Source organism: Monocercomonoides exilis (genome assembly GCF_001643675.1).
Source record: "Monocercomonoides exilis strain PA203 chromosome Unknown scaffold11-1913109, whole genome shotgun sequence".
In the NCBI taxonomy this organism is placed as follows: domain Eukaryota; phylum Preaxostyla; order Oxymonadida; family Polymastigidae; genus Monocercomonoides; species Monocercomonoides exilis.
In genome coordinates, this window is record NW_027150556.1 from 393,301 (window position 1) to 421,275 (window position 27,975).

The following is a 27,975-nucleotide window of genomic DNA, read 5'->3' on the forward strand; positions in this document are numbered from 1 at the left end:
TTACCATTATTTATAAAAACATGGTTTGAAAACAAATTGAAATTCTTTTATTGCGCAGTAAAACAAACTATGTGCAATTTTTAATAACTTTTTCAAATAACATTGTTGAAAATTAGTCTGCAAGTGGATCAAAAGTTAGTTCAGTTATTAGTTTGAAGGGTTCGACAGCAATTGTTACAGAATTTTTTGGATTTTGCATCAACAGCATTCTTTATCAGGTTTGAAGCAAACATTGATAACTGTAATTAATTATATATGTTTTGTTCTCGTGGTATGCACGTGATTCCATTTAGAGAGGAATATATCCCCCAGACAAATTTCAAACTGTTACGAAATATGGACTCCCTATTCACATCACAAATGATAGAGGATTGATGAATTATCTCGGTCAAGTTCTAAGCCAAATTTCAGGTGTTCATAAAGATTAAAATAAAATTTGTCTGACGATTTTATAATCCTTTTAGAATGGGTAATGAGCGGCTCTATTCAACGATTCGTAATTGTCATATCATCTGCTGCAAGCGGCGAAGTTATTGAACGATGGGTTTTCAATGTTGAGACTGATAAGCAAATGGCATCAAGTGGAAGGAATGCAACTTTTCATTATTTAACTTATTAATTTTTTATATATTTTTTTGATAATTTTTTTAGACCGTCAGACAAAAGTGAAGTGGAGATTCAAAGAGAAATTCAAGCGCTTATAAGACAGATTACTGTTACTGTTACTGTTCTCCCATTGATTAAAGTGCCATGTGTGAAATCAAATTTAAAATTCTCCATATAATATTTCCAAATGATTTTTCATAACTGCGATAGGCACGTTTGATCTCCTTGTGTATGCTGATGAAGATGTGGATATTCCCGCTGCATGGGAAGAGTCAGATCCGAAATATGTGATTGGAGCGACTGAAATTCCAATTCGTTCATTTACAACAAAGGTTTGTATTTCTTTTCTTTTCTTTTTTCCCCAACCAATATATAATAACAAATCTGCTTATAAATTTAGATCCACAAAGTCACCCCTTCGGTGTCTTATCACGAAGACGACTAACTTAAAAAGAATGACGCTACTGCAATTTGATAGTAATTCAACCAGAATTTAACAACGAATTATTCCTTACAATTCTTTTTTCTTTTTTTTGAGTTTTTCCACTTTTTTTCAATCAAATACGCACATCAACCAGGCAACTCTAACAAGCATACAGATTTATTTATTTTTTTGTTATCGTAATAAAAAATGACTGAAAGAAATGTGTAATTGAAATGCAGGTGGCGATTGCTTCAAACTCTCATGCTTTGACACAAACATCAAAACATGAAGGTTTATAATAAGGCAAAACAAATCAAAGTTCGAGAACAGCACAAAATAAACAAAAGAAAGAGAGAGAGAGAAAGAAGAAAGAATGAATGAATGAAGAAGAAGAGGAGAAATGCCAGCGATTCAGTGTTCAACGTTTTTTCCCTCTTTCATATTCAGTTGATGTTTTGGTTAGCAGATGTGTAGAAGAATGAGAAGTGTATATGGAAGAGTAAGATGAGTATGACGATGCAGGAGAAGCAGGAGGAGTGGAAGAAGAAGAAGAAGAAGATGATGATGATGAATTTGATTGACTGTGGTGTGGATAAGATGAAGATGAGAGCTTATCAGAGTTGTGTTGAGAAGGAAGAATTTTGGTTGGGGCCATTGAAGATGGAATGGAAGATGATATGTATGAAGAAGAAGAAGAGGAGGATGAATGAGATGGAGAAGGTGAAGGCGATAAAGATGTGTATGAAGAATAAACATTTGATGAAGAATATGAAGTTGTAGACGAAGAAGAAGGAGAAGGAGACGAAGGAGCAGGCGAAGGCATATAAGAAAACGAAGAGGAAGATGACAAGGAAGATGACGAAGAAGAAGGAACATAGCTAGTTGAAGCAGGAGAAGGAGCAGAAGTTGGATGAGGAGAATAGAGACTGCTACGCTCATACTGCGTTTTGCCATCTCTCCCTCCTCTCTCAAAGTAATACTCTTCATCCACCCAACTCTGCCCTGCTGCTTCTTCTTCCTGTTCATTTGCATTCTCCTCTTCGACAACCTCATCGTCGCTCACCCACTGCCTCTCCCTCAGCTCAATCAGATCCAGCACTTGGAACTGGATGCGCCGGGAGACTGCCTTGTTGCCGTAGATCGTCTTCACTTTGCTCATCACTTTGTCCACAAACAGCTTGTGCTCGGGAGTTTTGTCCAGCTGCTTGCCCACTTTCGTCATGAACAAGCAGAACGCCTCGATGTTCTCTTCGATCGGGTGTGTCCAGTTGAACTTGAGCACTTTCACACAGCAGCCTCTCACAACACTCGCGTGGAGGAGGCCTGCCACATACAGCTCGCCCACAAACTGCATCACACCTCGGAAGCGAAGACGAAGGAGAGCTGTGTGTTCACTGTCGGAGAGAGAGTCGGGGGTGTCGGGGGCGGATGAGGAAGAAGAGGAGGAGGAAGAAGCAGAAGAAGAAGAGGCTGAAGAAGAAGAAGATGAGGAGGAGGAGGAAGAAGAGGAAGAAGATAAAGAGGAAGATGAAGGAGATGAAGCAACAAGTGCATTTTGTCTGGCAGAAGAAAACAGAGAAGCAAGGGTCGGGGTTTTGTTGTCCTCCGCTTGAGATTCAGATGCCTTTTGTTCAGATTGAGGAAGAGATGGCGAAGGAGAGCGAGACAAACCAGGAGGCAGGTTATTCTCTTTGCCTGGGTCAGCAGCAGCATTCGCAAAAACTGTTGAAATCGACTGAGAAGTTTGTGCTTCTTCTTTTCCTTCTTCTTTGCCAGTTTGAGAAGAGGATTCGATTGAAGCATCTTTTTGCTCTTTCTTTTCAGTGGAAGAATTGTCGACTTCTTCAGAAACTGCTTCAGCATTCTCATTTTGAGTGTGTTCAATGCTTTCATTTGAAGTCATTGTTTGTTTGTTTTCTGCATCTGAAGGAATGTTAGTTTTCCCTTCTTCTTTTCCTTCTTCTTCTTCTGCTTCAGTTGATTGCTCAGCTGAACTCTGCTTCTCATTCTCATTGAGTGAAAGAGAAGAATCTTCAGTCTTCTCTTTCATCATCGATGCCTCGTCCTTTGCAGATGGCGATGCTGCTGCTGCTGGCTGAGGAGAAGAAGATGACTCAAATGAAGAAGGAGAAGAAGCAGGAGAAGGAGAAAGAGATGATTCATTGTTCTTTGAAGGTGCTAAGGGCATGAAAGGCGGCAAAGTAGAAAGAACAGCAGATGGCAGAAGAGCAGAGTCTGATGACTGCAAAGGAGAAGACTCAAGTTCTTGTTCATGTGAATGAGGAAACAGACTGGAATGAGGAGAAATTGGTGATTGGCATTCCTTGCTGGATGAAGGTGCATCAGAATTGAACTGCACAAATGGAACATTATCAACATCGCTTTCGTCTTTGTTTTTTGTGTCTGTTTCGTCTGTTCTGGTTGTTCTGGTTGTTTCTGCTCTTTCTCTTTTGCTTTCTCCTTCATTTTCTTCCTCTTCCTCCTCCTCTTCTTCTTCCTCTTCCTCTTCCTCATCTCCTTCCTCTTCTTCCCCTTCCTCTTCCTCCTCTTCTTCTTTCGTCTCTTTCTCATTCTCTTTCTTTTTCGTTTCATTTTCATTTCCATTACCGCTCTCATTTTTATTCTCATTCTCATTTTCTGCTTCTGCTTGTGTCTTCTGCATTTCTTCATCCTGGTTCTCGCTTGCTTCCTTTTTGCCCTCTTTCCTCTTCCTCTCGTCCTGATGCTTCTTCACAAATGTGAACGAGTAAAGCTCAAACTCCCTCTGACACTTCGAAAGAAGCAGCCGACGAAACAGAGAAGAACGGTGTCTATTGTCATCTTTGTTCTCCCCTTCTTTCTCTCCTTCTTTCTCTCTTTCTTTCTCTCCTTCTTTTTCTTTCTCTTTTTCATCTCCTTTCTCTTTTCCCTCTTTGTCTTCCTTGCCATTCAGTGAGAATATATCTTCGGACAGCACAGTGCACAACTGTGCGTACATCTTCACATACTTTTTCTCTGCTATTGCTTTTTCAAACAATTCATCCAAAAGCCCATCCAAAATCTGCGCATTCGTCACCAGCTTCGCAATCTCCTTCGACAGCTCGTCAAAAGTCGACGGAGAAATCTTGTTCAGAATGGACAAGCATTTCCCCACCGCTTGTTTGTTTGCTTCAATTATCTCCTTCTCTTCTTGTCGCTTCCTCTTCCTCTCCTCTTTTCGTTTCAGAAGAAACTCCTTTCGCCATTTCCTCTTTGCTGCCTCACGTGCCATTCGTGCTGCTTCTAACTGTTTCTCTTTCGCTCGCTGCTCTTCTTCGGCTGCTTGCATCAGCTCAAGTTCTGTGCGGACAACAGGAACAGAAGAAGAAGAAGAAGAAGAGGTTTGTTCATCATTTGAAGAATCAATTGAATCAGAAGAAGAAGAGGACGAAGAAGCTGATGAAGAAGCAGAAGTGGAGTTTTGATCTTTTTCCAATGTGATTCCTTTCAGTTTCATCAGTCTTTCCTTCCACTCCATTCCTCTTCCTTTCTCTTCTGTCCTCCTTCTCTCTTCCTCTTTCTCCCAAAGCATCTCAATCTCCTCTTCATCAATATCCTCTTCATCCTCATCATCTTCATCATCCTCATCAACATTGCCCATTCCATACCCTCCATTCATCCTCCTTCCATGTTTCTTGTTCCCCCTCATCTCGTTCCTCACTTCCTTCTGCTTCATCCTCTCCAGCTTCGACTTCGGAATCCACGCTTTCTCATTCCTGTTTGGCAGAGCAGGTTTTGGCTTGTATGAAGAGAAACTGCGGTCTGATTTGGACTTCTGGAAAGGAGAAGGGGCAGAAGAGAGGCCGAAGATGGGAGAAGGAGAAGGAGAGGAGTACATTCCCTTTTGTGGATAAGGAGAAGGAGACGGGCCTTGAGACATGGCATAAGGAGAAGGAGAGCCAGAAGAGGAGGAAGAGGAAGAGGAAGAAGAAGAACCAGATGCTCTTCTTTGTGAATCCAATGCAGATATTCCCAGAAGGGCAGTGAGTGCGTGCACATTGTCTGCTTGAATGAAATGGCGAGAGGAGGAAGAAGAGGAAGAAGAGGCAGAGGAGAGAGAAAGAGAGAGAGAAGGAGAAGGAGAAGGAGAGGAGCCATCGGCAAGAGAAACATGGGGAGAGAAGCGAGGGAGAGAAGAAGAAGAAGCAGAGGAAGAAGAATGGTTGCCGTATCTGTTTGCGTTGAGGGGGTATGAAGGAGAATATGGAGAGAAGGAAGGAGAAGGAGAAGAGAGATAAGAAGAGCCATAAGGAGAAGGCGAGAAAATGCCATGCAATGAAGACGTAGAGGCAGAGTATGAGATGTCTTGAGGGAACTTCTGGGTGAACAGATCAAGATCAGTCAGAAGATATGGCTCTTTGTCTTTATCCTTTTCTTTCTCTTTTTCTTTCTCTTTCTCTTTTTTGTCTGTTTCTGCTGTTTTGTTGTTAGATGAGTCGTCTTTGCATTCAGTTGGTTGTGATTTGTTGGCTTTTCGCTTGCGCCTCTGAAGAGCTTCATTACGCAGAGAGGAAAGAAGGAGAGAGAAAAGAGCGGAAGTCGAATAGAAATAAGAAGAAGAGGAGGAGGAAGAAGCAGAAGAAGAAGAAGATGATGATGATGAGTCAGAAGAGCTTATTGCTTCGATCTTTCCAGTAGGAGGAGCCAGACCCAGAAGAGACAGAGGATGAATAAACAAAGGCAATGTTGATGCATCCACATCTGCATTGTTATCTTCATTCTCTTCTTCTCCTTCTTCCTTTTTCTCTGCTTTTTCTTCTTCCGTGCTCATTTTTAGCTCTGTTTTGTCCTTCTTTTCATCACCTTCTTTCTTTTCTGTTTCATTTGTGTCGCTCACTGTCTCTTTATTATTATCTGCTGATTGTTTTAGAGATTCCTTCTTCTCTGTTGAGTCATTCAAAGATACAGAAGAAGAAGAGGAAAAGGAAGAGGAAGAGGAAGCACTTGAATTATCAGTAGAATTCAATTTAGCATTCACAGCATCTGCCTCATTTTTATTCTTATTCTCATTTTTCTCAATCGAAGAAGAAGAAGATGATGAAATAGAATTCGAGCAAGACATATCAGCAGGAGGAGACACAGAAGAGGCAGAAGGCACAGGAGAAGGCGAAGACGACACAATCTGTGCTGAAAAGTGGGGGATTGGTACAATTATTGGCGGATGCCTTATTTTTGGTGAGGTAAACTGCTCTTTTTCAGCTGTTTTTGGCTCATCTTTTGGAGAAATTTTGGTGTTTTCATTGATTTCTGCTTCTGAAGAAGAAGATGAGGAAGAAGAAGAAGAAGAAGATTTGTTTGAATCAGAAATGATTGAGGTTCCTTTCTTGTCTGTCATTGATGATTCCACAGGTTGTTTCTTCTCTTCGTTCAGATTCTGTTTATCTCCTTTTATTTCTCCTGTTTTCATTGTTAATGTTGTTGTTGATGATGCAATCACAGATTCTTCTGCTTCTTTCACTTCTTTTCCTTCTTTTCCTTCTTTCTTTTCCTTCCCCAAATATCTTGTTTCAATGAATTCACCAACAGATCTTCCCTTATAAACATCTCTATTCTTGTTCTGCTCTGCTTTTGGCTCTTTTTCTCCATTCGTTCTTCCTCTTTGATTCTTCTCTGTTTCATTAGTTTTTCCTCTTTTGTTGTCAGCACTTGTATTCTGAATGCGCTTATTAGTTGTCTGTGATGATGGTGTTGAAGAAGAAGAAGAAGAAGAAACAGAAGAAACATTCACATTTGACTGAGAATTGTGTGTTTGTCCAGCCAGTTCATGTTTATTCGAAGCATCCTTAGCAGACGAATAAGCAAAAGGCGATGGGCTTTTCGCTGGCTGCTGTGAATTCGCAGTGTTTAGCGCATTCTTCTTCTTCTCTGGCTCCACAATGAGAAGAAGAGGTCCTACAGAAGATGTGGACATGGTGATATTGTTGGGGAGAGAATGAGGCGAAGAATGAGAAGAAGATTGTGATGCATTCGATTTGCTGGAGTTAATGTTCGCATTTTCCTTTGAACTTGTCATTTTCCCTGTTTCTTCTTCAAACGACTTCGGAATTGGTGGGGGCACGTAACTTCTCTTGTGAGCATCCATTCCTTTGTTCTCAGCTGTTCTGCTGTCCCTAACACTTTCATTGTCATTGGATTTGTCTTTCCCCCTATTCACCTTGCTTTCTTCATTCACATTCTCTTTCACATTCATATTCGTATTCGTATTCACTTCGCCATTCTTCTCCCCTCCTTTCCCTCTCTTCTTGTTCTGATTGTTTTCCTTCTTGTTCCCTTTTCCTGCTGTTTCTTGGGCATTCGATGCAGAACGTGAAGAGTTTGAAGAGAAAGGCGAGGAATAAGAAGAACGGCTGGCAGAAGGCGAAGAAGAAGGAGAGGGAGAGGGAGAAGGAGAGGGAGAAGATGATGATGAAGGAGAAGGGGAAGGGGAATGAGAAGGAGAAGAAAGAATTGAATGTGATGGTGTAGGTGAAAGCAAGGCTCCACTTGAATATGAAGAAGAGGAGTATGAGGAGGATGAGGAGGATGAGGAAGAAGAAGGAGAGGAATAAGAAGTCAACAAAGAAGAAGAAGAAGGAGAAGCAGAAGCAGAAGGAAGAGAAGATGAATGATGAGGGGTAGACAAAGCAGATGAGACAGTTCCATTCATTGCAATGATCTTTGTGGGTGGTGTTGGCAGAAGAGCCTCTCCCACACTGGGAACACGAAACTTTGAAGAAGAAGAGGATGAGGAGGAGGAAGAGGAGGAAGATGAAGATGATGATGTTATTGTTCCAGGCGATTTTTTAGAAGAAGTTGGAAGAGAAGAAGAAGAAGATGGTGATGATGATGGAGTTGTGGATAAAATAGAAGAAGATGAAGAGGAAGAATTCTGATTTTGCAGGGAAGAAGGGACTAAAGGAGAAGAATAAGAAGAAGGATTGAAGACTGAATTGAAAGAAGATTGTTGAGAAGAAGTGGAAGAAGAAGAAGAAGAAGAAGATGATGATGATGATGATGAATGAGACAATGGCAAGTTTCCAGATGAAACAGAAGAAGAGGAGGAAGAAGAAGAGGAAGAGGAAGAAGAAGAAATGGACGAATGAAGAGGGATCGGGATGGAGATTGGAGGTTTGTCGAGAAGAGGAGGAGGAGATGAGTGTGGATGCTTTGATGAAAGAGAAGAATGTGGCAAGGGAGAAGAAAGAGAAGAAGAAGAGGAGGAGGAGGAGGAGGAAGAAGATGAAGTTACAGGCAATGGTGAAGATGATGATGGAGCAGTAGCAGAAGAGGAAGAAGAAGTTGGCAAAGGCGAAGAAGCTGATGAATGATTCGTTTGAGATGCATTTGCATTCCTTGATGGCTGAGTGGGGCTGCTGTCATCAATAAACCCTCCTTTCGCTTCTTCTTTCTCGCTTTCTCCTTTCTTCTTTTTTGATCCTTTCTTGTTTTTCCCTTTTTGTTTATCTTTTTCTTTCTCTTTCTCGTCTGCTCCTTCTTTCAACATCGTCTTCCCTTTCTCTTCCTTTTCTTCCTTCCTTTCTTTCCCCTTTCCTCTTTCTCTCTCTTTTCCTCCTCCTCTTTCTCCTCTTTCTCCTCTTTCTCCTCTTTCTCCTTCTCTCTTCTCCCTCTCCTGCTTCTTGTGTGTCTTCTCCTTCTTCTCCTCATCTGCATCCATCCCAAACACAAAATCTGAGTCTGAAGATTCATCTTCCTCTGAGCGGTGCAAATGACTCTGGCTTTGATTCTGACTCAGCTGCTGGCTCTGTGTCTGTGTCTGTTTCTGTGTTAATATCTGTGTCTGTGTTAATGACTGATTCTGTATCAATGATTGAGTCAATGGCAGATTCAATGATTGAGTCAAGGGGAGATTCAAAGGGAGATTCAATGCTTGCTCACTGGCAGTTGGGTGGTAGCTGTATGCACTCAGCACTTTTGCAGCTGCCAAGAGAGAGGAATGAGTAGACTGGAGATATGCAGCAGCAGCAGCAGAAGAAGAAGAAGAAGAAGAAGAAGAAAGAGAGGAAGAAGAAGAGGATGATGAGAGAGGAGAAGAAAGAAGAGAGGAAGAAGACAAAGAAGATAGAGGTGTTTGTGGAGAGAGAAGAGATGAATGCAAAGAGAGATCTAATGGCTTTGGTGTGGAAAGCAATGAAGAAGTGGAAGGAGAGGAGGAAGAAGAAGAAGAGGAAGAGGAAGAAGAAGAAGAAGGAGAAAGAGAAGCAGAAGAGATATAAGCAGAGGATGAGGTTGGACTTGCTAATAATCCCTGTGGTGATATCGGTTTTGGTGGCAGAGGAGAAGGAGAAGTTGGAGGAAGAGGGAACAAAGGCTGTTTGCCCTTTGGATGCTCTAAATGAGATGGTTGATCTGATTGAGAAGAAGAAGAAGAAGAAGATGATGATGATGATGATAAAGATGAAGATGAAGTATTATTATTATTATTCTTTTGTGTTGCATCTTTCTCATTCTGTCCTATCTGTGTCTGCACATTCTGCAATGACTGATTCTGCCCCGTCTGCATTCCAAACAAAAGAGAAGAAGCATTCACAGACGCTGCTGCCAAAGGCACCCCTCCACTCATCAATGGCTGTGGCTGGACATATTGTGCTTGTGAAGGATGTGCTTTATCTTCATTCGCTTGTTGTTGATTTTGTTGATTTTGTTGTGTCTGTATCTGTTGCTGCAATGATGACTGCATAGTTGGATTGAGTGCCATCGTCAGCAGAGGCTGTGTGCTTGTCTGTGATGTCTGCTGCAGAAGAGAAGAATTCTGCAGAAGCTGATGATCCAACTGAGGGAGCAATGGAAGACCTGCTGATGGAATCTTCACATTCGATTGCTGAAGAAGCTGTTGGTTTTGTTGACTTAGTTGACTTAGTTGATTTTGTTGAGCCTGCTGCTGAGAAAGAGGCAGTGTTTGTGGCTGTATCTGTATTGGTATCTGCATCTGCAACGGCATCTGCATTGGCATTTGGATCGGTATCTGCCCTTGTGATTGCGATGATGACTGTGTTTGCACCTGTGCTTGTGTTTGTACTTGCTGCTGGTTTTGTTGTTGATTCTGCTGCTGTTGAGGAATCATCATCTGTGGAGTGAGCATGGGTGCTATGGAGATGGCTGGCTGAGTGGCAAGAAGAGAATACAAGAGAGACAGCAAGGTGGCTGTTCTGTCATCAGACACAGCATCTGCACGTGGATGAGTGATGATGCTGTTATTGTTATTAATGTTATTAATGTTATTATTATTGATGCCACCACTGTTACTTCCATCGCTTGTGGGGAGAGAAGGAAGAGGAGAATATTGTGGCTGGATGGGCGAGGGATAAAGAGGTGTGGTGGAAGACGGTGGTGTGGTTGAAGGTGTTGTTGCTGTAGATGTTGATGCTGATGAAAATGAAGATGAAGTTGCAGTTGTCGAAGCAGTAGAAGAAGCAGTAGAAGAAGCAGTAGAAGAAGGAGAAGCAGAAGGAGCAGAAGTGACAGTATTCGAAATCAATGGTTTTGTTCCTTGAGACATTGATGCTGATGATGCTGGTGCTGCTGCTGCTGCTGTATTTGTGAGTGTTTGTGTGTTGAATGGAGAATAAGGCGTAGAAAACAGAGCCAAAAGATCAGCAGCTGAAAGTGGCTGGCTGAAGAGAGGAAGAAGCGAAGGAGCAGTTGTGGGAATGGCTGAGATCTGTGACTGAAGAGGATTGGAGGGAAGATTCAAGGAAGAGGTGGGTTGAATGCTTGGATAAGAAGAAATGGAAGAGGAAGAAGAAGAAGAAGGAAAAGATGAAGAAGGTAAAGAGGCAGAGGAATGAGAAGGAGATGGGGAAGAAGAAGCAGATGAGTTCTGAGTGATGTCTGAAGATGCTCCAGATGTGGACGCTTGCTGCTTCAGTTGATTTTGAGGCTGTTGAAGTGGCAATGGATCTGTTGAGTGAGGGAGAAGAGAAGAGGAAGAAGAAGAGGAGGAAGAAGAAGAAGAAGAAGAAGAAATTGCTGGTGTGATATTCTGACGAGGTGTTTCAGACAGCAAAGGAGCATTTGTTGTGGTAGATTGATGAGAAGAAGAGGATGAATAAGAAGAAGAGGAGGAAGGGGAAGAAGAAGAAGAAGAAGAAGAAGATGTTGAATTGGATGGTGATAGAGTGAGTGGAAGAGACGATTGTTTGGACGAAATGGAGTTGGTGGTGTTATTTGAGGAAGGAGAAGAAGAAAGTGTTGAATATGATCTCTGCTCTCCTGACAATTGAGATGAAGAAGATGAAGATGAAGATGAACCAGAAGAAGAAGAAAGAGGAGAAGAGGAAGGAGAAGAGGAAGGAGAAGGAGAAGGAAGAACACTCGAATAAAACGTTTGAGACGAAGAAAGAGCTGGCTTTGATTTGTGTGTAAATGAGGAATACGAATAAACATTGGATGATGGAGAAGGCAAAAGAGAACGGCTGTCTTTTGAACTATGAGCATCTGAAGAGGAAGAGAAGGAGGAAGAGGAGGAGGAAGAGGAGGAGGAAGAGGAAGAGGAATAAGACTGAGTTGAAGATGATTTCTGCTCTTCAACCTTACCAGAAGAAGAAGTGATTGGATAAGAATTGGAATGGTATGTGTCTGCTTTGTCTGTTTTGTCTGTTGTGTTGTTTGGTGCTGTTGAATGAAGAGGTGGCTTCGAAAGATGAGAAGGAAGGTTATTTTGTGCTGGCTGGGGATTTGGTGGCTGAAAGGAGGTTGTTTGAAGAGAGGAAGAAGTTGAGGATGAAGATGAAGGAGAAGGCGAAGGTGAAGAAGAGGAAGAAGAAGAAGGATGCAAAGATGTTGATGATAATGATGAATAAGAGGAGGAGGAAGATGAAGAGGAAGAGGAAGAAGTCAAAGAGGAATAAGAATTCGGAGAAGATTGAGGTGTTGAACTTTGATTTGCTGCCGATGAAAAGGAAACTCCAGGTGAAGGAAGTGCATTGGATGAGGATGAAGTTAAAGTTGAAGGAGAAGACGAAGAAGAAGACGAAGAAGAAGATTGAGTTGTATGAGGCATCGATTCTGTTGAGGCATTTTGCACAGGAGTCATCGAATTTTGCTCCATCTGCTTCGGAAAAGGGTGAGCAGAAGGAGGAAACGGAGGAGCCAAGCGAGAGGCTGGCGTGGCATAAGCCTGGTTATAAAATGAAGGAACATTCGGAGATAAGACAGGGGGATATGATGCCGTTTGCAATGGCTGAGGATACGGGGGCGGATACAAGGCAGGCTGCATGGACTGCGGAAGAAGCTGAGGCTGCGGAAGCGGCTGGTAGCCAGAAGCCATGTAGTTGTACGGGACATGGCCTTCAAACGAAGGCGGATACAGCTGCTGATAAGGCTTGACCATGGAAGACAGCGCTCCTTGATGAGCTGGAGCAGCAGAACCAACAGAGCGCGAAGAAGCCGGCATGCCTGTAAAAGAACGCTGGCCATACGAAGGGCTAAATGGCTCAGCGGACAGCGACAGGCCTCCAACTTGTTGATGACTGTTCATTGTTGCTAAAGAAGAATTTGCAGCAATAGAACTGGAATCTGCCTGCAAGTTTGAAGTTTGCGAAGAAGATGACAAAGATAAATGATCATCAGATGATAAAGTTCGCTGCATAATCTTACTGGTTTCTTGCCTTATTTGTTGTGATTCCGATTGAATCGATAGACCTCGAGGTTTGAAAATTTTGAAAGGATGTTGAGCTGTTAATGTTTGCAAATTCGTTGACTTTGAATCTTCCTCCTTTACAACAATATTATTATTAGGCACCATCAAAGAAGGTTGCTCCACTCCATCTGTGTGTCCACTGCGTAAATCTTCCGTAAGATGTTGGTCTCTTCTTGGATCCGCTTGAATAAAAGAGCTTTGATTTGATCATTGAAATAGAAAATGTTTATAAAATGAATGAAGTGAATTCGTTCGTAAATATGTGCAAAAGCTTAATCAAACCTTTTGTCTTGAGGAGCTGGGTGAAGAAAAGGTTGTGGAAAGCTTGAAGAAGGAGGCGAAGTTTGAGGCGTTGATAGCTCAGAGTGGAGCGCAACCTCTTCATTGGGACTTGAAGCCTGTAAAGTCGCTTCAAAAAGCTTCTTGTTTCCTGTATTGTGGGTAAATAATATCAAAAGTCAAATTTAACTACAAAAAAGAAATGGTAAACTGAAAAGACCAGGAACAAAGGCTGGGGCGGATGGCTGCAGCAAAGTCGAAGCAGCTGCAAACAAAGAAACACGGAAATGCATAGAAGTCAAATTCGTTTTAAATAAATTGATATATAATCAGAAAATACCTTTTTCAGAAATCTCGCTCATGAGAAATCAGAAACGAAGGGTGTCTGATCAGCAATTTCTTTAACAATTCCGCAAAAACTCGTTTTTTTCAATTTGAAATATTTATTAATATTATACCAAATGTAACAGGCATCTGCAACAAAAAAAATTTTTTTTGAAATAAATGCATCTCAAACGTTTGTTTTTGAGAAAAAATTCCAATTCGTGAAAAATGGTTTTTATAATTATCGAGCCATTGACAAAAGACAATAAAGAAATCAACACCCCCCCCCCCCCCAAAAAAAAAAAAAAAAAAAAAAAAAAAAAAAAAAAAAAAAAAAAAAAAAAAAAAAGTTATGATTTCATTAATAATCACTCATTTCAAATCAATATATGAACGTTGGAAGACATTTTATGAATGACACATTAAACATTTGATAAAATAAAAATTTCATGATTATCTTTAAGAAAAATAGATATTCTAGTAATGCCAATATGCTTATCACGGGTAATGACACCAATTACAAATATGTGAATACCCAGATGAATGGCAGAGGAAAGAAACAGATTTTTCCAGTGTTTCAGATGCTAAACGCAATTATTCGACATATGAACTTATTGAAGAAGAACGTCCGCCCGCAAGTGAGATGAAAAAATCAAAAAATACAATGCTTTCAAAAGATATCGATGAATCTCCTCGAACTCGACTCACAAAAATAAGAGACATGCTTACAGCATCAAAACATTTCCTTCAGCAACCTATTCGATCCAACACTTTGCCGCAAAGACAATTTCCAAGTGTTGGATCGCAAAATCCACAACTTGTTCATCCCGAAGCAAGAACAGAGAGGGATCGTGATGAGTCTTCAAATGAAGAAAAGTCTGTGCTCAATGTTGGGGTGATTCAAAGACAAATGACAACACAAACAACAGAAGAGAGAAGCATATCAACTCGTGAGATTAGTGATAAAGGAACAAATCAGGATGAAAAGAACAAAACTGTCACAGTTAAAGAAAAAACAGAAAAGAGAAACGATGCAAGTTGGACGAATCGAAACGGAGAAAGATGCGGATATGGACAGCAATATCGGACGAAGATGCTGAAAGAGATTCGAATAGAGCGAAAAATTACCAACTCTACAAAACTCCTGACTGAAACAAGAGGTGAAATGCTTGAACAGCTTCTATCGTCAACGCAGTCGTGCACATTGGAGAAAGGAGAAGGACGACCTGCTGTGAAAGATGCAACAACAAGCACAGAACAATTAGTGCTTCAAGAAACTGGAAAGAAGAAGAAGAAGAAGAAGAAGAAGAAGAAGAAGAAAGAAATAGAAGCAAAGGAGTTTAAAGCAGGCAATATGCAGATGAATGATGAACCAATGAAAGAAGACAACGACAAACACGAAGCTTTGCGGAATGATATTTCTGAAAGAAGAACAACAGAAAGCTCATCAAACGTTGATAACCAGGAAGCAGACAATGAATTTGAGAACTCTTCAGCAGCAAAATTCATTTCTATGACACCTGAATCTTCAAATAATGAGTGGGAAAGAAGAATCAAAGAAAAAAGATTAACTGAATGTGAAGAGAAGGAAAAAGAAGGAAAAGAAAGCACAACAAGAAACACAGAAAACAGTCAAAAAAGTCCTGTTGCGAATGATGGAATGTTTCCAAAAGGAAGCATTCAAAAAAATGCAAAATGGCAAACAAATGAGACTGAAATCGACAATGAAAAAAGCGACAAAGCGAGAGAAGATGGAGAATTAAACACCTTTCAAACATTCGGGGATGTGCATCGAAGCAAGTCAAAAGAAGATGCATCTCTTGCAATCATTCAACAAATGACACAAGATGCTTTGAACAGGCAAGCCACACCATACAAATCGAGACAAACAAGCAGACAATCTGACAGTCTCAGTGAAACGGTGGAAGAGCAACAGAGTTCTTTGTCAACATCCTCACCTACTGATGGACACAACTTGAAGATGAATGCACTTGACTCACCATCTCACGACTTGTCAGCCTCGCTGTCTGCACTGTCATCTTCGCTCACACTTGAATCAGAGTTAACTCCATCTTCAGTGAAAATATTGAATCAATCCTCGTCAAACACTCAAAATGTTTCACATCCATATCCATCTGATCCCACAACGAATTATGAAGTGGAAGGAGAAGTGATGAATGGTTTGCCTTTGATGGAATCACAGCAACAGGCAGAAGTTGCAGCAAATACAGATGCAGCTGATAATGATGCTTCATCTGGCGAAAGTCCCATGGAGAAAGCAAAGGAAAACAACTCTTCACCACTCAGTTCAACCCGAACAACACCATTTTCACCACCTTCTTCAGCACTTCCACAACCTCCACCAAGCCCCATCTCCCAAAAAACATCATCTTCTCCTTTGCAACTGACAACTCCAAACTCATCTACAACTTCACCATCACCTTTGCCAAGTTATTCTTCTTCATTTTCCTCTTCTCCTTCATCTCTTTCGTAAAACACTCATCTTTCAGTTCATCCTTCGAATGCGCCTTCAATCAATTCAATATCACCTCGTCTTTCACAACGTGCCACTTCACCAAGTTCTTCTTCGATGCTTACTCACAGGCATTTTTCACGCTCTGGTTCTGCTTTTTCTCCACTTCCACCGCTGCCTCCGCTTCCTCCTTCATCTGCTTCACCATCTTCTTCAGCCTCATTTGTCACTTCAGCTCAGTCATTTCCACTTCCTTCTTTTCCCTCTTCTGGAATGCAAAATGCCCAATCAGTTGCTTCAAGCTCTCCTTCATTAACTGCCACTTCCTCATCATCAACAGCTTCTTCTGTGATTTCCACTCCATCATCTTTTCATTCTCTATCAACACCTCCTTTTTCAAGCACTTCATCTCGTATCATGTCTCCTCTGCTGCCGCACACATCACCTTACCAAGCGCAACGCTCCCTTTTGCTTGACTTCTCATCAGCTCCACTTGCTTCATCTTCTCCAAGACAAACAAGCAATATGTTGATGCAATCTTCACCAACCACGCCAGTACATTTGTCTGGTGATTCTTCTTTAGTTCAACAAAAGTTGCAGCAGTCATTTCTTTCTGCACCACAGAATTCTTTTTCATCTCCAGTCGAGTTAAATAGTTCCACAGAGAAGCTTTCGAGGGAAATCAACAATTCACCGAAACTGACTCAGCCACAACAGAATAACCATTTATCTGATAATACACGCAACTTATCAGAATCAGATAAGATTCAACCACCAAAAAATGAAGAGGAAGTCCAAAACGCAGATAATCAAGAAGAACTTCACTTTGCAACAGAAAATATGGTATCGGAGGATATTGCCTCACGAAAGAAGAAAAAGAAAAAGAAGAAAAAGAAGAAAAAGAAGGACAATGGACAAGAACAGGATATTATTGATGCAGTCGGATATGATGCAATTGCAACTCAAGGGAACATTTTAATTTCATCTGGAGCAAAAGAAGAAGATGTTTCAAAAGAAAATTATGAAAGTGTGAACAATGCTCTCAAAACAGAAGTGCAAAATCAAGAAGCAAGCCAAACTACAAAAACAGAACAGAACATTTCATCTGTGCAATCACTTCCTTCGCAAACACCCTTTTCACTTCCGCATTCAACTTCTGCTTCACCAGCTCATTTTACCACTCATTCGCCATTTCATTCAGATGCGCTCAATTTGCATCAGTCTCCCGCGAAGTCCAGTGCTTCTGATTCAGATATTGAAAAGAATGCGCATCCAACTATTGAACGCCTTCAAACTGCTTCTATTTCAGATCAGACACAAACGTCCACAGAAAAGCCAATGGATTCACATTCTCCTTCAGTGAATGTTCCTTTGAATGAGCATCCATTTACCGTTGAGCCTGCTGTTGCGGTTGCAAAAATAGCTTCTCCTGTGACGTCTTCAAAAGAGTCAAATGAAACAAATTCTTCGCTGTCTTGCGATTCACCTCATTTTCCTCTAACTTCAACTGCAAATGAACAGCTTGCTAATTCAATAAGTTCTGATTCTGGAAGACATAACTTTTCAGAGCACATTTCCACTGAAAGCAATAAAGAAACAATCCAACCCATTTCACCAACTGCACAAGGCGCAGTGTGGAATTCTTCATCACCACAGATGCCAGCAGCTCAGACGTTTCCACAAGAATTGGCATTTGCATCATCACACTCATTCAACAATCTTCCTTCTTCTGCCTTCTCACCTCTTCCATCTCCAAAAGCATGTGACTCGTCTATGATTGACATGTCAATGATATCCACTATCTCTTTGCCAAGCCACACAACAATGATATTGTCAGAAAATGTTCCATTATTATTGTCATCTTCTTCTTTCAACATGCATCAAGCATCAAATATTCAAACATCACTGAAACAAGACACTCCGAACAAGAATCAGCCAACAGAAGAACATTCACAATCTGAGCGCTTGCTTCAACCCTCTCCAAGAAATTCGGCAGGCAGTAACGAGTCTGATAAAGCTGCTGTTTGCTCCAATGAAAAACAAAATACAGATTCAAAAACAAAAAATGAAGACAATCCAGCAAAAGAGCAGAACGAAAAAGAAAAGGCAGCAATGAGCAAGTTGGGTCCAGCAACAGCAATAAAGTCATTGACTGAACATTCAGTGAATCACTCTCTTCTTCCTCCTTCTTCCTCTCTTTCTGTAACTCCGCCATCGAATTCAATAACACCCACACTTCATTCAACGCCTGTTTCTCTATCAGTCTCACCTTCATCATCATCCTTTGCACCACTAACATCTTCTCCATCTGGAAGATTTTCAGTGTCTTCGTCGTTTCTGCTTTCACCTGAATCGTTGAAGCGGAGGCTGCTTGAAGAGAAGGCAGAAAAGGAAGGAGAGAAAGAAAGCAGAGAAGCGAAAAGGAAGAATGAGAAATCGATCAGAAACTCTTTGGAAAGCAGATTTCATGAAAACGAGGAATTTGATAAGCAAAGAACTGCCAAAGAAAACATGAAAAGAAAACAAAGAGAGATTCATCTGGAATTGGAAAAGGAAGAAGTGCGAGGTGAGGAAAAGGCAGCAGAACGGAACATCTCATCAAAAGACAGATTTCGCGATGAAGAAAGCATGAATGGAACATCAACCGAGGAAAAGGCACATCGCAGCTCACACGTTGCCAGCAGCCAAGCATCGCCTTCTGAAAGCTCAGCCGGAAGGAATTTGCGTTCTCCAGCAAAAACAAGTTCTGCGGAGCAACACACTGCAAATCACTTGAATCGAGTTGAAGGGGAGAAAGAGCACACAAAGCACACGAGCCATTCTCATATGTTGCTTCTCAACACATCCACAACTCACACAGTCTTGTCAACCACTCACATCCGTTGCAAACACCCGGCTCTTCAGAGCGATGCGATTCAACTGATGATTTTGAGGATGAGGATTCTGATTATTCTGCGCCTTCTGCCTCTTCTGTTTCCTCAGCATCTCCATCTTCATCGATCTCTCCAAAACCAAGTGACAAACTGCCATTCCGCTTTGGCAAAAAAGAGAATAAGAGCAGAGAAAAAGAAGAGAGAAACAACACAAAACGAGGTGAATCAGAACACGATGAATATTTGGGATTCTCTGAATTCTCTGAATTTCGAGTGTCATCTCCACCATCTCATCCATTTTCACATTTCCCTTCTTCAGAAGTGTTGCATCAGTCTGATCCGCATTCTCTTCCGCTTCCCACTTCTCATCCGCTGTCTCCCCGCCAGTTTGAGCATCAAGTTGAATCGTCTCAGCACTTCATGCAATCGACATCTGCACCGCTGACATCACCAGATCGAATGAGGCAGACACTTGCAACGTATCCTTCGTCTGATGCATCTGCACCCAATCACACATCTTCTTCCTTTTCACCAACATCCACAGCATCCTATTCAACTTCTTCATCAACTTCATCGTCCTCTTCTGAAATTGTGATGCTTCGAAGTGATTTGAACGAGATGAAGACGAAAATAGAAATGCTTGCACGGCAAGTCACAGACGCTGACAAAAGAGAGCACGAATGGAAATGGAAAGAAGAAACGTGGAAGAGGCAAAAGACAGAGGCTCATGAAAGAAAAGAGATGTGGAAGGACAAAGTGGAGAGAATGAAGAGAAAAGGAAAGGCAAGAAAGCGAGACGAAAAGAAGAGATGCTGCACGAAAGAGTGAAAGAGAACGAAGTGAATTGAAAGCGAGACTGAAAGAGAAAGAGGATTCACTGCTTAGAACACAGGAAGCGCTTGCAGCTTGCAAAAGAGAAATTGAAGAAATGAAAAACAGAAACGAGATTGAGATTGAAGAGATAGAAAAGGAGTGGCGTGAAAGGTGGAGGGAAAGAGAGCGAAAAATTGAAAGTGAAGAGAAAAGGAAGACAAAGGCAGAGGAGAAAAAATGGAAGGAAGTGATTGATAGAATGAACGAAGAAAACAAGCAGGAAAGGCAGAAAAGAAGAGAGGCAGAAGAAGAGTGTGGGCGGATGAAAGAAGCGATGGAATTTGACAAGCGAGAAAAAGAAAGGCAGCTGGGAGAGATTGCGAATGAAATGAGAGCTGAATGGAAAAGAAAGATGGAGCGAGACAAGGCAAATGTGGAGGCAGAGCTGAGCGAGATGAAGGAGAAGTGGAGGAATGAAAAGCAGAGTTTGACAAAAGTGAATGAAGAGCTGGAGAAGAAATTGGAAGGGGTGAAAAGGGAAAACGAAGAGATGAAATCAGAAAGGAAACAAATGAATGGAGAAAAAGCAGAACTGGAGGAAGCAAAGAATGAGCTGGAAAGATCGCTGAAAGCTCAAGGAAACGAGATGGAAGAATTGAAGCGGCGCGTACGAGATGCAAATGATGAAAAAGAACAGCTGAAGCAATCTGTGGATTATTTGAACAAGAAATTGAGGGAAGAACAGAATTTGAGAGAAGAGGAGAAAAAATCGTGGATGGAAAGAGAAAGAGCAAAAGCTAGAGAATATGAGAGAGAAAAGGAATATGAACGGCAGAGAGAAAGAGAAAGAGAGAGGGAATGGGAAAGAGACAGAGAACACCAGAAAAGACTTGAATCGATAAGCAATCTTCGATCATCATATCCCTCAGCATCGTTTTCTTCATCATACACACCCACTTCCCTTTTTTCTCCATATCACTCTGATGTTTCTGTGCTTCCTTCATTTCCCACAAGTTATTCGAAATCGCTGCAATCTCCTCCAGAATCTCCACACACGAAACTTCTTTCTTCTCCTTCCTCGTCTCCAAAAACTGTGTCACAACATTCTCTGCAATACCCATCTCCTTCAGACTCGGCAATTTCGTCTCCGTTTCGAGCAACAACTCAGGCACACTCATTTTCATCAATGCAATCCACATCATCAACTGAAGCATCCTCCTCTTCCTCTTCAGCAAGTTCAAGACTACCAGAAGCAGCCATTCTAAATGAGCTGCAAAAAGCACTCAGTGCAAAACAGATGGAATTTTCATCGTTGCAGTCTGCATTGGCGCGAATTGGGCGAAAAGGGCAGCGCCAAGCAGAAGTGAAGAGAGAAAGAGAGAAGACAGAAAACGAAATGAACCAAGTTGAACGAGAGATAAACGAACTGAAATGCAGACTGCGGATGATGGTGGCAAAAAAATAGATCATTTCTAAATACACATCTGAATATTCACATTTTTGTGTTTTTGCTTTTGATATGCATATTTCAAAACAAAACAAAAAAAAAAAGCATATACAAACAGAAAAAAAAAAAAAAAAAGAAAACAACAAGAATTTGATGCATACAAAATTCATATTTCTCAAAAATATAAAAATGAAGAAGGGGCTGTTGTGTGAACAATTCAGAAAAGCACATGAAAATGATTTTTTTTGGCTGTTTTCTCTTTTGTGTGATTCACGAGCAGCTCTGTCACTGCTCCGAGCTCATCATCTGCCCAGTGGACAGCCTTTGATCCTCAACAAAGCTGACTGCTTCATAGTCGATTGCATCAGACACGGTGAGCATGACTGTGCCTGCTGGGAAATGCCCAATGAACTCCCGCTTCAGCCCGACCAGCGTCGGCCTCTCTTTTCGGTCAACCGAAAGGCACTCCTTTATCACTTCGCAATAGCTCGTCTCAATCGTCTTGCTTGTGTCGGGCCTTTCTCCTCTCACAATCTTATCTCCTGCAACCACAGCCTCATACTCCCCAAACGGGATCTGCAGCGTCAGGCACTCCCACAGCATCATCCCAATCGAGAATGCAACAGTCTTCTTCGTTGCATGCGTCTTTGCGCCATTCAGCAGCTCAGGCGCCTTCCACCTCAAACACTCTTTTTTGAAGTCATCCTCTTCCTCAAATGCTGAAGATGGCGGTGGTGAGCCTCTGCCATTCTTATTGATGGTTGAATCATCAGATGAGGAAGTGATAATGGTGGAGGATGAGATGGATGAAGAATCAGAATCATCAGAAGATAAATCCGAGTGCATCACAATGCAGATGACCATATGCTCTGAGAAGAGCACAATGTGAGGACTCAAATTGGCAAGAGATTGGAGTGGATTTTCCATCTCATCGAAAGAGTGGAGAGCGAGATTTGCCACCCAGAACATGATCTGGGCAGCTGTCATCTCCCTCTCCTGCAGAGTGCCAATTGCCATCTCTTTCTTCTCATTCCTTCCATGAAGCAACATGAATAATGAATCTCGCAGATCCACAATCAGCTTCTCATGAGGAGATGAGCAGGCCATTGCATCCACCAAGTTCGACATTGATGAAGTGGTTGGGCACAGATCCTCTCCTCGAACAAATGTTGAATCTGAATCTGAAGTGTCTGTGGTTGAAGTGGATGAGATGGAAGGTGATGGTGTTCGTTTTCTCATTTCGTACTCGATCTCTTTCTCATCGATTTTCTCCAGCACCCATTGAGGGATCTTGTCTGAATCTCTTCCCAAGATGTATTCTGTGGAGCCATTTTCACTCAGCAAATACTCTTCTGACTCAGAATGCTGCATCTCCTTTCCATTCATTCTCTTTTTGATCCTCTCCTCGTTCTTCTTCTCTGCCTCCCTCTCTGCTCTTCTCCACTGCTCCTCAGGTGACATCTCCATCGTCACCATCTCAAATGCCTTCGGATCTTTTCTGATGTTATCATTTACTATTTCTCTCAGATCTTTATTCTCATTCTTTGCTTTTTTCCAACGAATAATAAAGGCTATTGCAACAACAAGAACAATCAAAAACAATACAGCAAATATCACAATCACGATAATTGGCCAAAATGATTTTTCTTTATTTCCTCCTTCAACAAGTTTTTCATCTCCTTTGGGCTGAATTTCGCTTCTATTCTTCAGAATGAAAGATTGAGTTGATTTTGGAGCATCCATCTTTCCATATTGAATTTTAACACTTACTTCCATATCGTCTCGAGCATTGCGAATCAAATCTGCGGAAATCACCCCAAATGCCATATTTTCTGACTCAAACTTAGATTCTTCGAAAATATGAATCTCAAGCATCTCTTCGTCTCCCACTCTGGAAGAGACAACGAATGACAGATTACATGGCAACAAAAGAGATCCCTCAAATGCCAATGTTATCAGTGTGTCTTTTTCAAAGCTTTTAACATTCCTCAATGAAGGAATGAACAGCGTTGACGGTCTCATATCGGCTATTCCAGCCATTTCACACCCATCATCAAGAATCCAGAGAGACGAATTGTCTCTCCATCCATCACCTCCTTTGAGACTGGCAATCTCGAGAGATGCGCCATCTGAGCATATGATGTTCCTTCTTGCAGATGGAAACTTTATGTTCTGCGGATTGTTGTCGGAGAACATCCCCATCTCAATCATCACTTCTCCTCCACACATTGACATCGCTCCATTTGAACAATTGGCAATAAGCATGTCTCTCATCGTGGAAGAAGAATTTTTCAGTTCGATCATTGAGCCATTCCATCTGCAAATCTCTTTGCCTTCGTCAATGGCTTCATTGAATGATATGTCATTCTCACTTCCTTCAATCACAGCAGAGTTCACAGAAACATCATTGCACGAACTTATCACAATAGCACTTCCTTTCTTTTGGGATGTTCCCTTGTGGGAAAATGAATCATTTGCACAGTACACACTGCATCTGCAGTTCTCAATGTTCAAAAGTGTGGACTCCTCAGGAGGAATTGTGACGTTTTCAATTTGCATGTGAAGAAGTGTCAAAGATGAATTAGACGAGCTGGATTCGCCGTTTGACATTCCTTCAACGTTAATTATTCCCATATCAGTCTGAACTGAGCACACTCTTAGCTTCTCGAGAAAGACATCACCTCCAGACGAGTGAATTTTGACCAACCAAGCACAACTGGAGGAAATGTGTTCAATCAGCAAATTTTGCATGTCAATTTCTGAATGTTCCAATTCCAAAAGAATAAAGGAAATATGGGCAATCGAAGAACCATCATTCGCAGTGAAACAACAGGATTCGACTGACAGGATTCCATGGTCTGATAACAAGAATATTGAATGATCAGTGACCATTGTTGATGGAAAACAAAAAGAAAGCTTTTTAAAAGCAACTGTTCCAGAGCATTCAATGATGCAGCTCTTGTTTTTGCTGATAGAAGGGCTGATATGGATTGCAGAATTATTCTTGTTCCGAGACAGCATCTCCATTTCAGAAAGTGTAATTTCGCAATCAATTACACTTTGCTTATCAACAATCAATCTGCTTTCGATCTTGTGTGTGAGATGAATGAGCGAATAACCTATTGACTGGCATGGAAGAAGGAGCGTTCCACACTGCTGTGTATCTCTTCCTCCATTCTCTGGCTGTGAACTCACAAGGATTGTGTCTGCCTGATATATGAGAATGATTTCGAGTAGATCCATTGGCGTTGAGGAGTGTTCGGCTTTGTCTATCCCATAAATCGCATTCAGGTGGACAAACACACTCGAATCGAAGTTCATTTTAAACATTGTTTCGTTCACTTGAGTGTTCAGATTGTTGCACTCGATAAACATGTCGCGTCCAACAGATGCAGCGTTTGATTCGAACTTCAGCGGCTCAATCAGGATTTGGAGTTTGGTCTGCAGTTCAGTTCGTAAATAAATGCCTCCTCCTCTTCCATTGATAGTTGAGCATCCACACATCTGGACAATGCATTCCTTCAGGTTGAATAAACCATCTTCACACAACTCGAAAAAAACACATCCTCCCTTTCTGTTTTCCATTGCTTGACAACCAGAAAAAGTGCATTTAATCAAATCCACCTCAGTGCCTGTTGAATCAATGCAACTCAGAGTTCGCCCTCCATCACTTCTTCCATTAACAGAATAGAACACTGAGTTGTTGATGCATATTTGTTTATCATTCTCATTTCCCCATTCTGCTACTGATGGAATCATATTTATCAGGCTTCCATCGGTCACATTAATGGATTGGAGGCGTGTGTTATTGATGCTCACATCAACTTTGTTGCTGACCTCGATCATGCTTCTTCCGATGTTGATTGAATTGACATCAAAATCTCGAATCAGCAAGCAACCCTGAAGGATGTTCACAAACATTGCACGAAGTGGACTTGTGTGTGGTGCAAGTGAATCAAGTGAACAAGATGTGATTGCCAGGAATCCGTCACTGCAAGTTATTAATGCCTGGTTCAAGCATGAAAAGTTATCAGTGGTTGAAAACCGAATAAAATTGAATGAAACATCATTTTTCACTTCAAGCATGATATTTTTTGTGGGAACGTCATTCTCAAATGTCATCACGCTCTTTGCGGGTTCATCATCTTCAGCAGAACACGATTCAACTAAAATGTCTGAAAAGAAACACACATCTGTGACTGTGCATGATGCAACAATTCCTATTTTCGGTTCAGAAGTTTTGCTGCTAATTTGTTCCAAGCCTTTCCAAAAAGTTTTGCATGGATCGTCCATGCTTCCGCATCTCATAACATCATGTCCATTATTCGACACAAATATCTTTGTGCTCTCATATTTGACAAGAAATCGGAAGAGATCAGTGTGCAAAAATGTTTGGTCATCTCCAACAAACAGTGAGCCATCTGATGCCATCTGCTCATATTCAAATGCAAATGATTTGTTTGTGACAGTGGAGTTCAAATCTTGGCATGTTAAAAATACGTTTCCCCCGAATTCTGCTTTGTTATCTCTGAACGAGGGATCCTTTATTGTGAACGCTGAATCGTTTCCTTCCACATCAAGAAAAATTCCACCACCTTTTCCATTTTTAGCCTCTCCATGCTGCGACCATGGTGCACTGCATAAAGCAAAGCTGCACCCTGTAAGTTTTAAATTGCAATCATTACCAATTTTTCCATAAACTCCGCCCCCTCCTCCATTTGGCTCTGATTCCACTTTACACTCATTAAAAGAGCAATTGTTCACAGCTACAGTTATGATTGCTCCATTTTCTCTCGAAATGCACAAGCATGTTCCACAATTTGTTGTTCGGGTTACTGATGAAAAGTTGCTATCGATCATATTTATGGATTTTCCATTTTTACAAAAAACAACGCTGCAATCATTATCTTCAAATGATGAAAAGTTCCCATTTTTGATTGTTAAAGATCCTTTTTTTGTCACAGAAATCAACCCTTCATTTGAGCCAGAAGATATTTGGCTCATGTTCAAAAAGCCCAACAAGCCTTGGACGCCATCTCCACTGACACTTATGAACGCGTTTTCTCCGAAAGATACACCAACAATTTCAAATTGAGAGATATTCAACATTCCACCCAGTGCGCAGCAAAAACAATAACTCAAGGCATCATCTGATGAGGATGGAACTGCACCACACATAAGAATGGTCAGCATATTTTCTGTGCAACAGAGAAGAGGCTTGCAAAGAGGAAGTGAAGATGGAAGAGAGAACGTGATGTTTGTGAACGTTGTGTTTATCCTTGTTTCCAAATATCCATTCACAGGCGATGATGAGTCCCCAACAATCTTAATGGTTGTTCCCCTTGTGGATGCTGAAAACTCGAAATCAAACCCTTCAAGCACTGCTGCTTCTTCAAACTGAAACGGAGGAACTATGCAGATCTTTCTTGTGGAAGAATCAAAATGAGTGCTGATTGCATATTGCAATGTGGAGCATGGAGACACAGCAAACCCACACATGATATGGTCTGTTCCTGTCGATCCACTCACTGACACAACAGGTGGGAAAGGCTTCCAGAGAAGCACCAAAGGAATTGCAGCACCAATTTCATTTTCGTCAAATCCCATCAGCTCATCCAGCACACTGTCATTTGTCTGAATTGCAAACTTCGTTTTGACACACAGCTCAGCAAAATCTGAGCCAACAACAAACACACTCTTTCCGTATTCAGCCTGGTTTCCTGAAAATGTTGTTTGAGAGAAGTGGAACATCTTCCCACCGCCAGTGCAATCAATCATAACTCCACCTCCTACTCCTCTTTCGCTCAGACCCTTTCCTGCACAACATTGTTGGAAGGTTGTCTCAATTCCATTTACTAGATCTTGACATATTTCCAGTTCGCTTCCATCATTCATCTTCACCATAAGAGCACCACCATTTCCGTCCTGGCATGTGCAGTGACTGAAATTACATTCAGTGAAGCTCAATTTCTCTCCTGCACCAAGAACGGCTTCTATCAAGGAGCCATTTCCAAATCTTCGCTCAATCCCAGTGAGTGAAGATTGTGTGAAGTTGGTGCATTTTGTGGAAATTATTGAAACAATAGGCTTTCCTTCCATGGATAGATGAGTAAATAAGCAACCAACAACGTTCATCATTCCCCCATGCAAATCAATGACGGACTGGGTGAATTGCTGTGTTTGTTCATTTTCCTCACATCTCATCTCGCAATTTTCCAAGTTTATTATTCCATTTTCATTGATTGAAAGAAAACACGCACTTGAGGATTTCGTGGAGTCATGTATCAGCAAGAATGCAGAAATGAATAGATTTCCGTTTTCCACAGTTATCAACGATGCTCCAGCATCATCGTTGCAAGATCTGATTACTGAATTGTCAAGGCGATGACCAACAAACTCTATTTCAAACGAAATCACAAGAGATCCTGTCATTTCATAACTCCCATCGAATACTGTTATTTTCTGTGTTGATCGCTGGATCAATGCATATTCGATGGTTTTGAACGGTCTCGATCTGTATCCACAGCCAGATTCATCTTCTCCTCTTCTTTGTTCAACGAATAATTCTTGAAGATTATCAGTTGTCTGAAGTGGATCTGGAACCCAGTTATCCTTAATCAATGAACCATCCAACGCCCGAGGTTTGTCACTTGTTGAATAGCATTCATTAACATCAGAGTCTGCTAACTTCCCTACCCATGCGTGATTAAGCGTAATATCATTTCCATTGTTATTTGGATTTTTATTGTCGACAAAATAGCAGTATTTGATATATCCTCCATGATTTTCTCCCAAATTCATATTGAACAACATGCTGCCAAATGAGCTTGAAACACATTTCTTAAAACAGCAATCAGTAACAAATCCTTTTCCATTTGCAGCCCAGAAGCACAGACCTGCATTATATGTTGCAGTGCATTCGAATACAACCGAAGAATCAACAATTGATCCATTTGTGTATTCAATTAAAATTGCTGAATAATGAACAGAATGACATTTGGAAAAATAACAGTTTTTAATCAAGCAGAATGAATCATTAAACGAAGTGACTCCACCGCAACAATATGATGCATTTGAATT

At 41.3% G+C, this 27,975-nt stretch overlaps 6 protein-coding genes across 6 annotated transcripts; 4 read left to right on the plus strand and 2 right to left on the minus strand.

The window, feature by feature from the left end:
• Nucleotides 1-20: 20 nt before the first annotated feature.
• On the plus strand, nt 21-1,214 carry MONOS_7499 (mitotic spindle assembly checkpoint protein MAD2; the record flags this gene model as incomplete). Its single annotated transcript, XM_067877829.1, has 7 exons — nt 21-23; nt 117-218; nt 294-411; nt 465-590; nt 654-752; nt 817-938; nt 1,007-1,214. The coding sequence occupies 7 exons, from the start codon at nt 21-23 to the stop codon at nt 1,049-1,051; spliced, it is 615 nt and encodes a 204-aa protein (XP_067731505.1). The 3' UTR covers nt 1,052-1,214.
• On the minus strand, nt 1,194-13,327 carry MONOS_7500 (MIF4G domain-containing protein; the record flags this gene model as incomplete). The annotated part of the gene is made up of 4 exons (XM_067877832.1): nt 1,194-12,882; nt 12,969-13,116; nt 13,177-13,230; nt 13,306-13,327. 4 exons carry the CDS (start codon nt 13,325-13,327, stop codon nt 1,449-1,451), a joined length of 11,658 nt encoding a protein of 3,885 aa, XP_067731506.1. The 3' UTR covers nt 1,194-1,448.
• Nucleotides 13,328-13,953: 626 nt separating this feature from the next.
• MONOS_7501 (uncharacterized protein) lies at nt 13,954-15,783 on the plus strand (the record flags this gene model as incomplete). The annotated part of the gene is made up of 1 exon (XM_067877833.1): nt 13,954-15,783. The coding sequence occupies one exon, from the start codon at nt 13,954-13,956 to the stop codon at nt 15,781-15,783; it is 1,830 nt and encodes a 609-aa protein (XP_067731507.1).
• Nucleotides 15,784-15,879: 96 nt separating this feature from the next.
• Nucleotides 15,880-19,463, plus strand: MONOS_7502 (uncharacterized protein; the record flags this gene model as incomplete). The annotated part of the gene is made up of 2 exons (XM_067877834.1): nt 15,880-18,505; nt 18,667-19,463. The coding sequence occupies 2 exons, from the start codon at nt 15,880-15,882 to the stop codon at nt 19,461-19,463; spliced, it is 3,423 nt and encodes a 1,140-aa protein (XP_067731508.1).
• Nucleotides 19,464-19,563: 100 nt separating this feature from the next.
• On the plus strand, nt 19,564-20,913 carry MONOS_7503 (uncharacterized protein; the record flags this gene model as incomplete). The annotated part of the gene is made up of 1 exon (XM_067877835.1): nt 19,564-20,913. One exon carries the CDS (start codon nt 19,564-19,566, stop codon nt 20,911-20,913), a length of 1,350 nt encoding a protein of 449 aa, XP_067731509.1.
• A 267-nt stretch (nt 20,914-21,180) lies between these two features.
• On the minus strand, nt 21,181-27,968 carry MONOS_11035 (uncharacterized protein; the record flags this gene model as incomplete). The annotated part of the gene is made up of 3 exons (XM_067863532.1): nt 21,181-22,085; nt 22,233-27,869; nt 27,938-27,968. 3 exons carry the CDS (start codon nt 27,966-27,968, stop codon nt 21,181-21,183), a joined length of 6,573 nt encoding a protein of 2,190 aa, XP_067731510.1.
• Between the last annotated feature and the right edge of the window lie 7 nt (nt 27,969-27,975).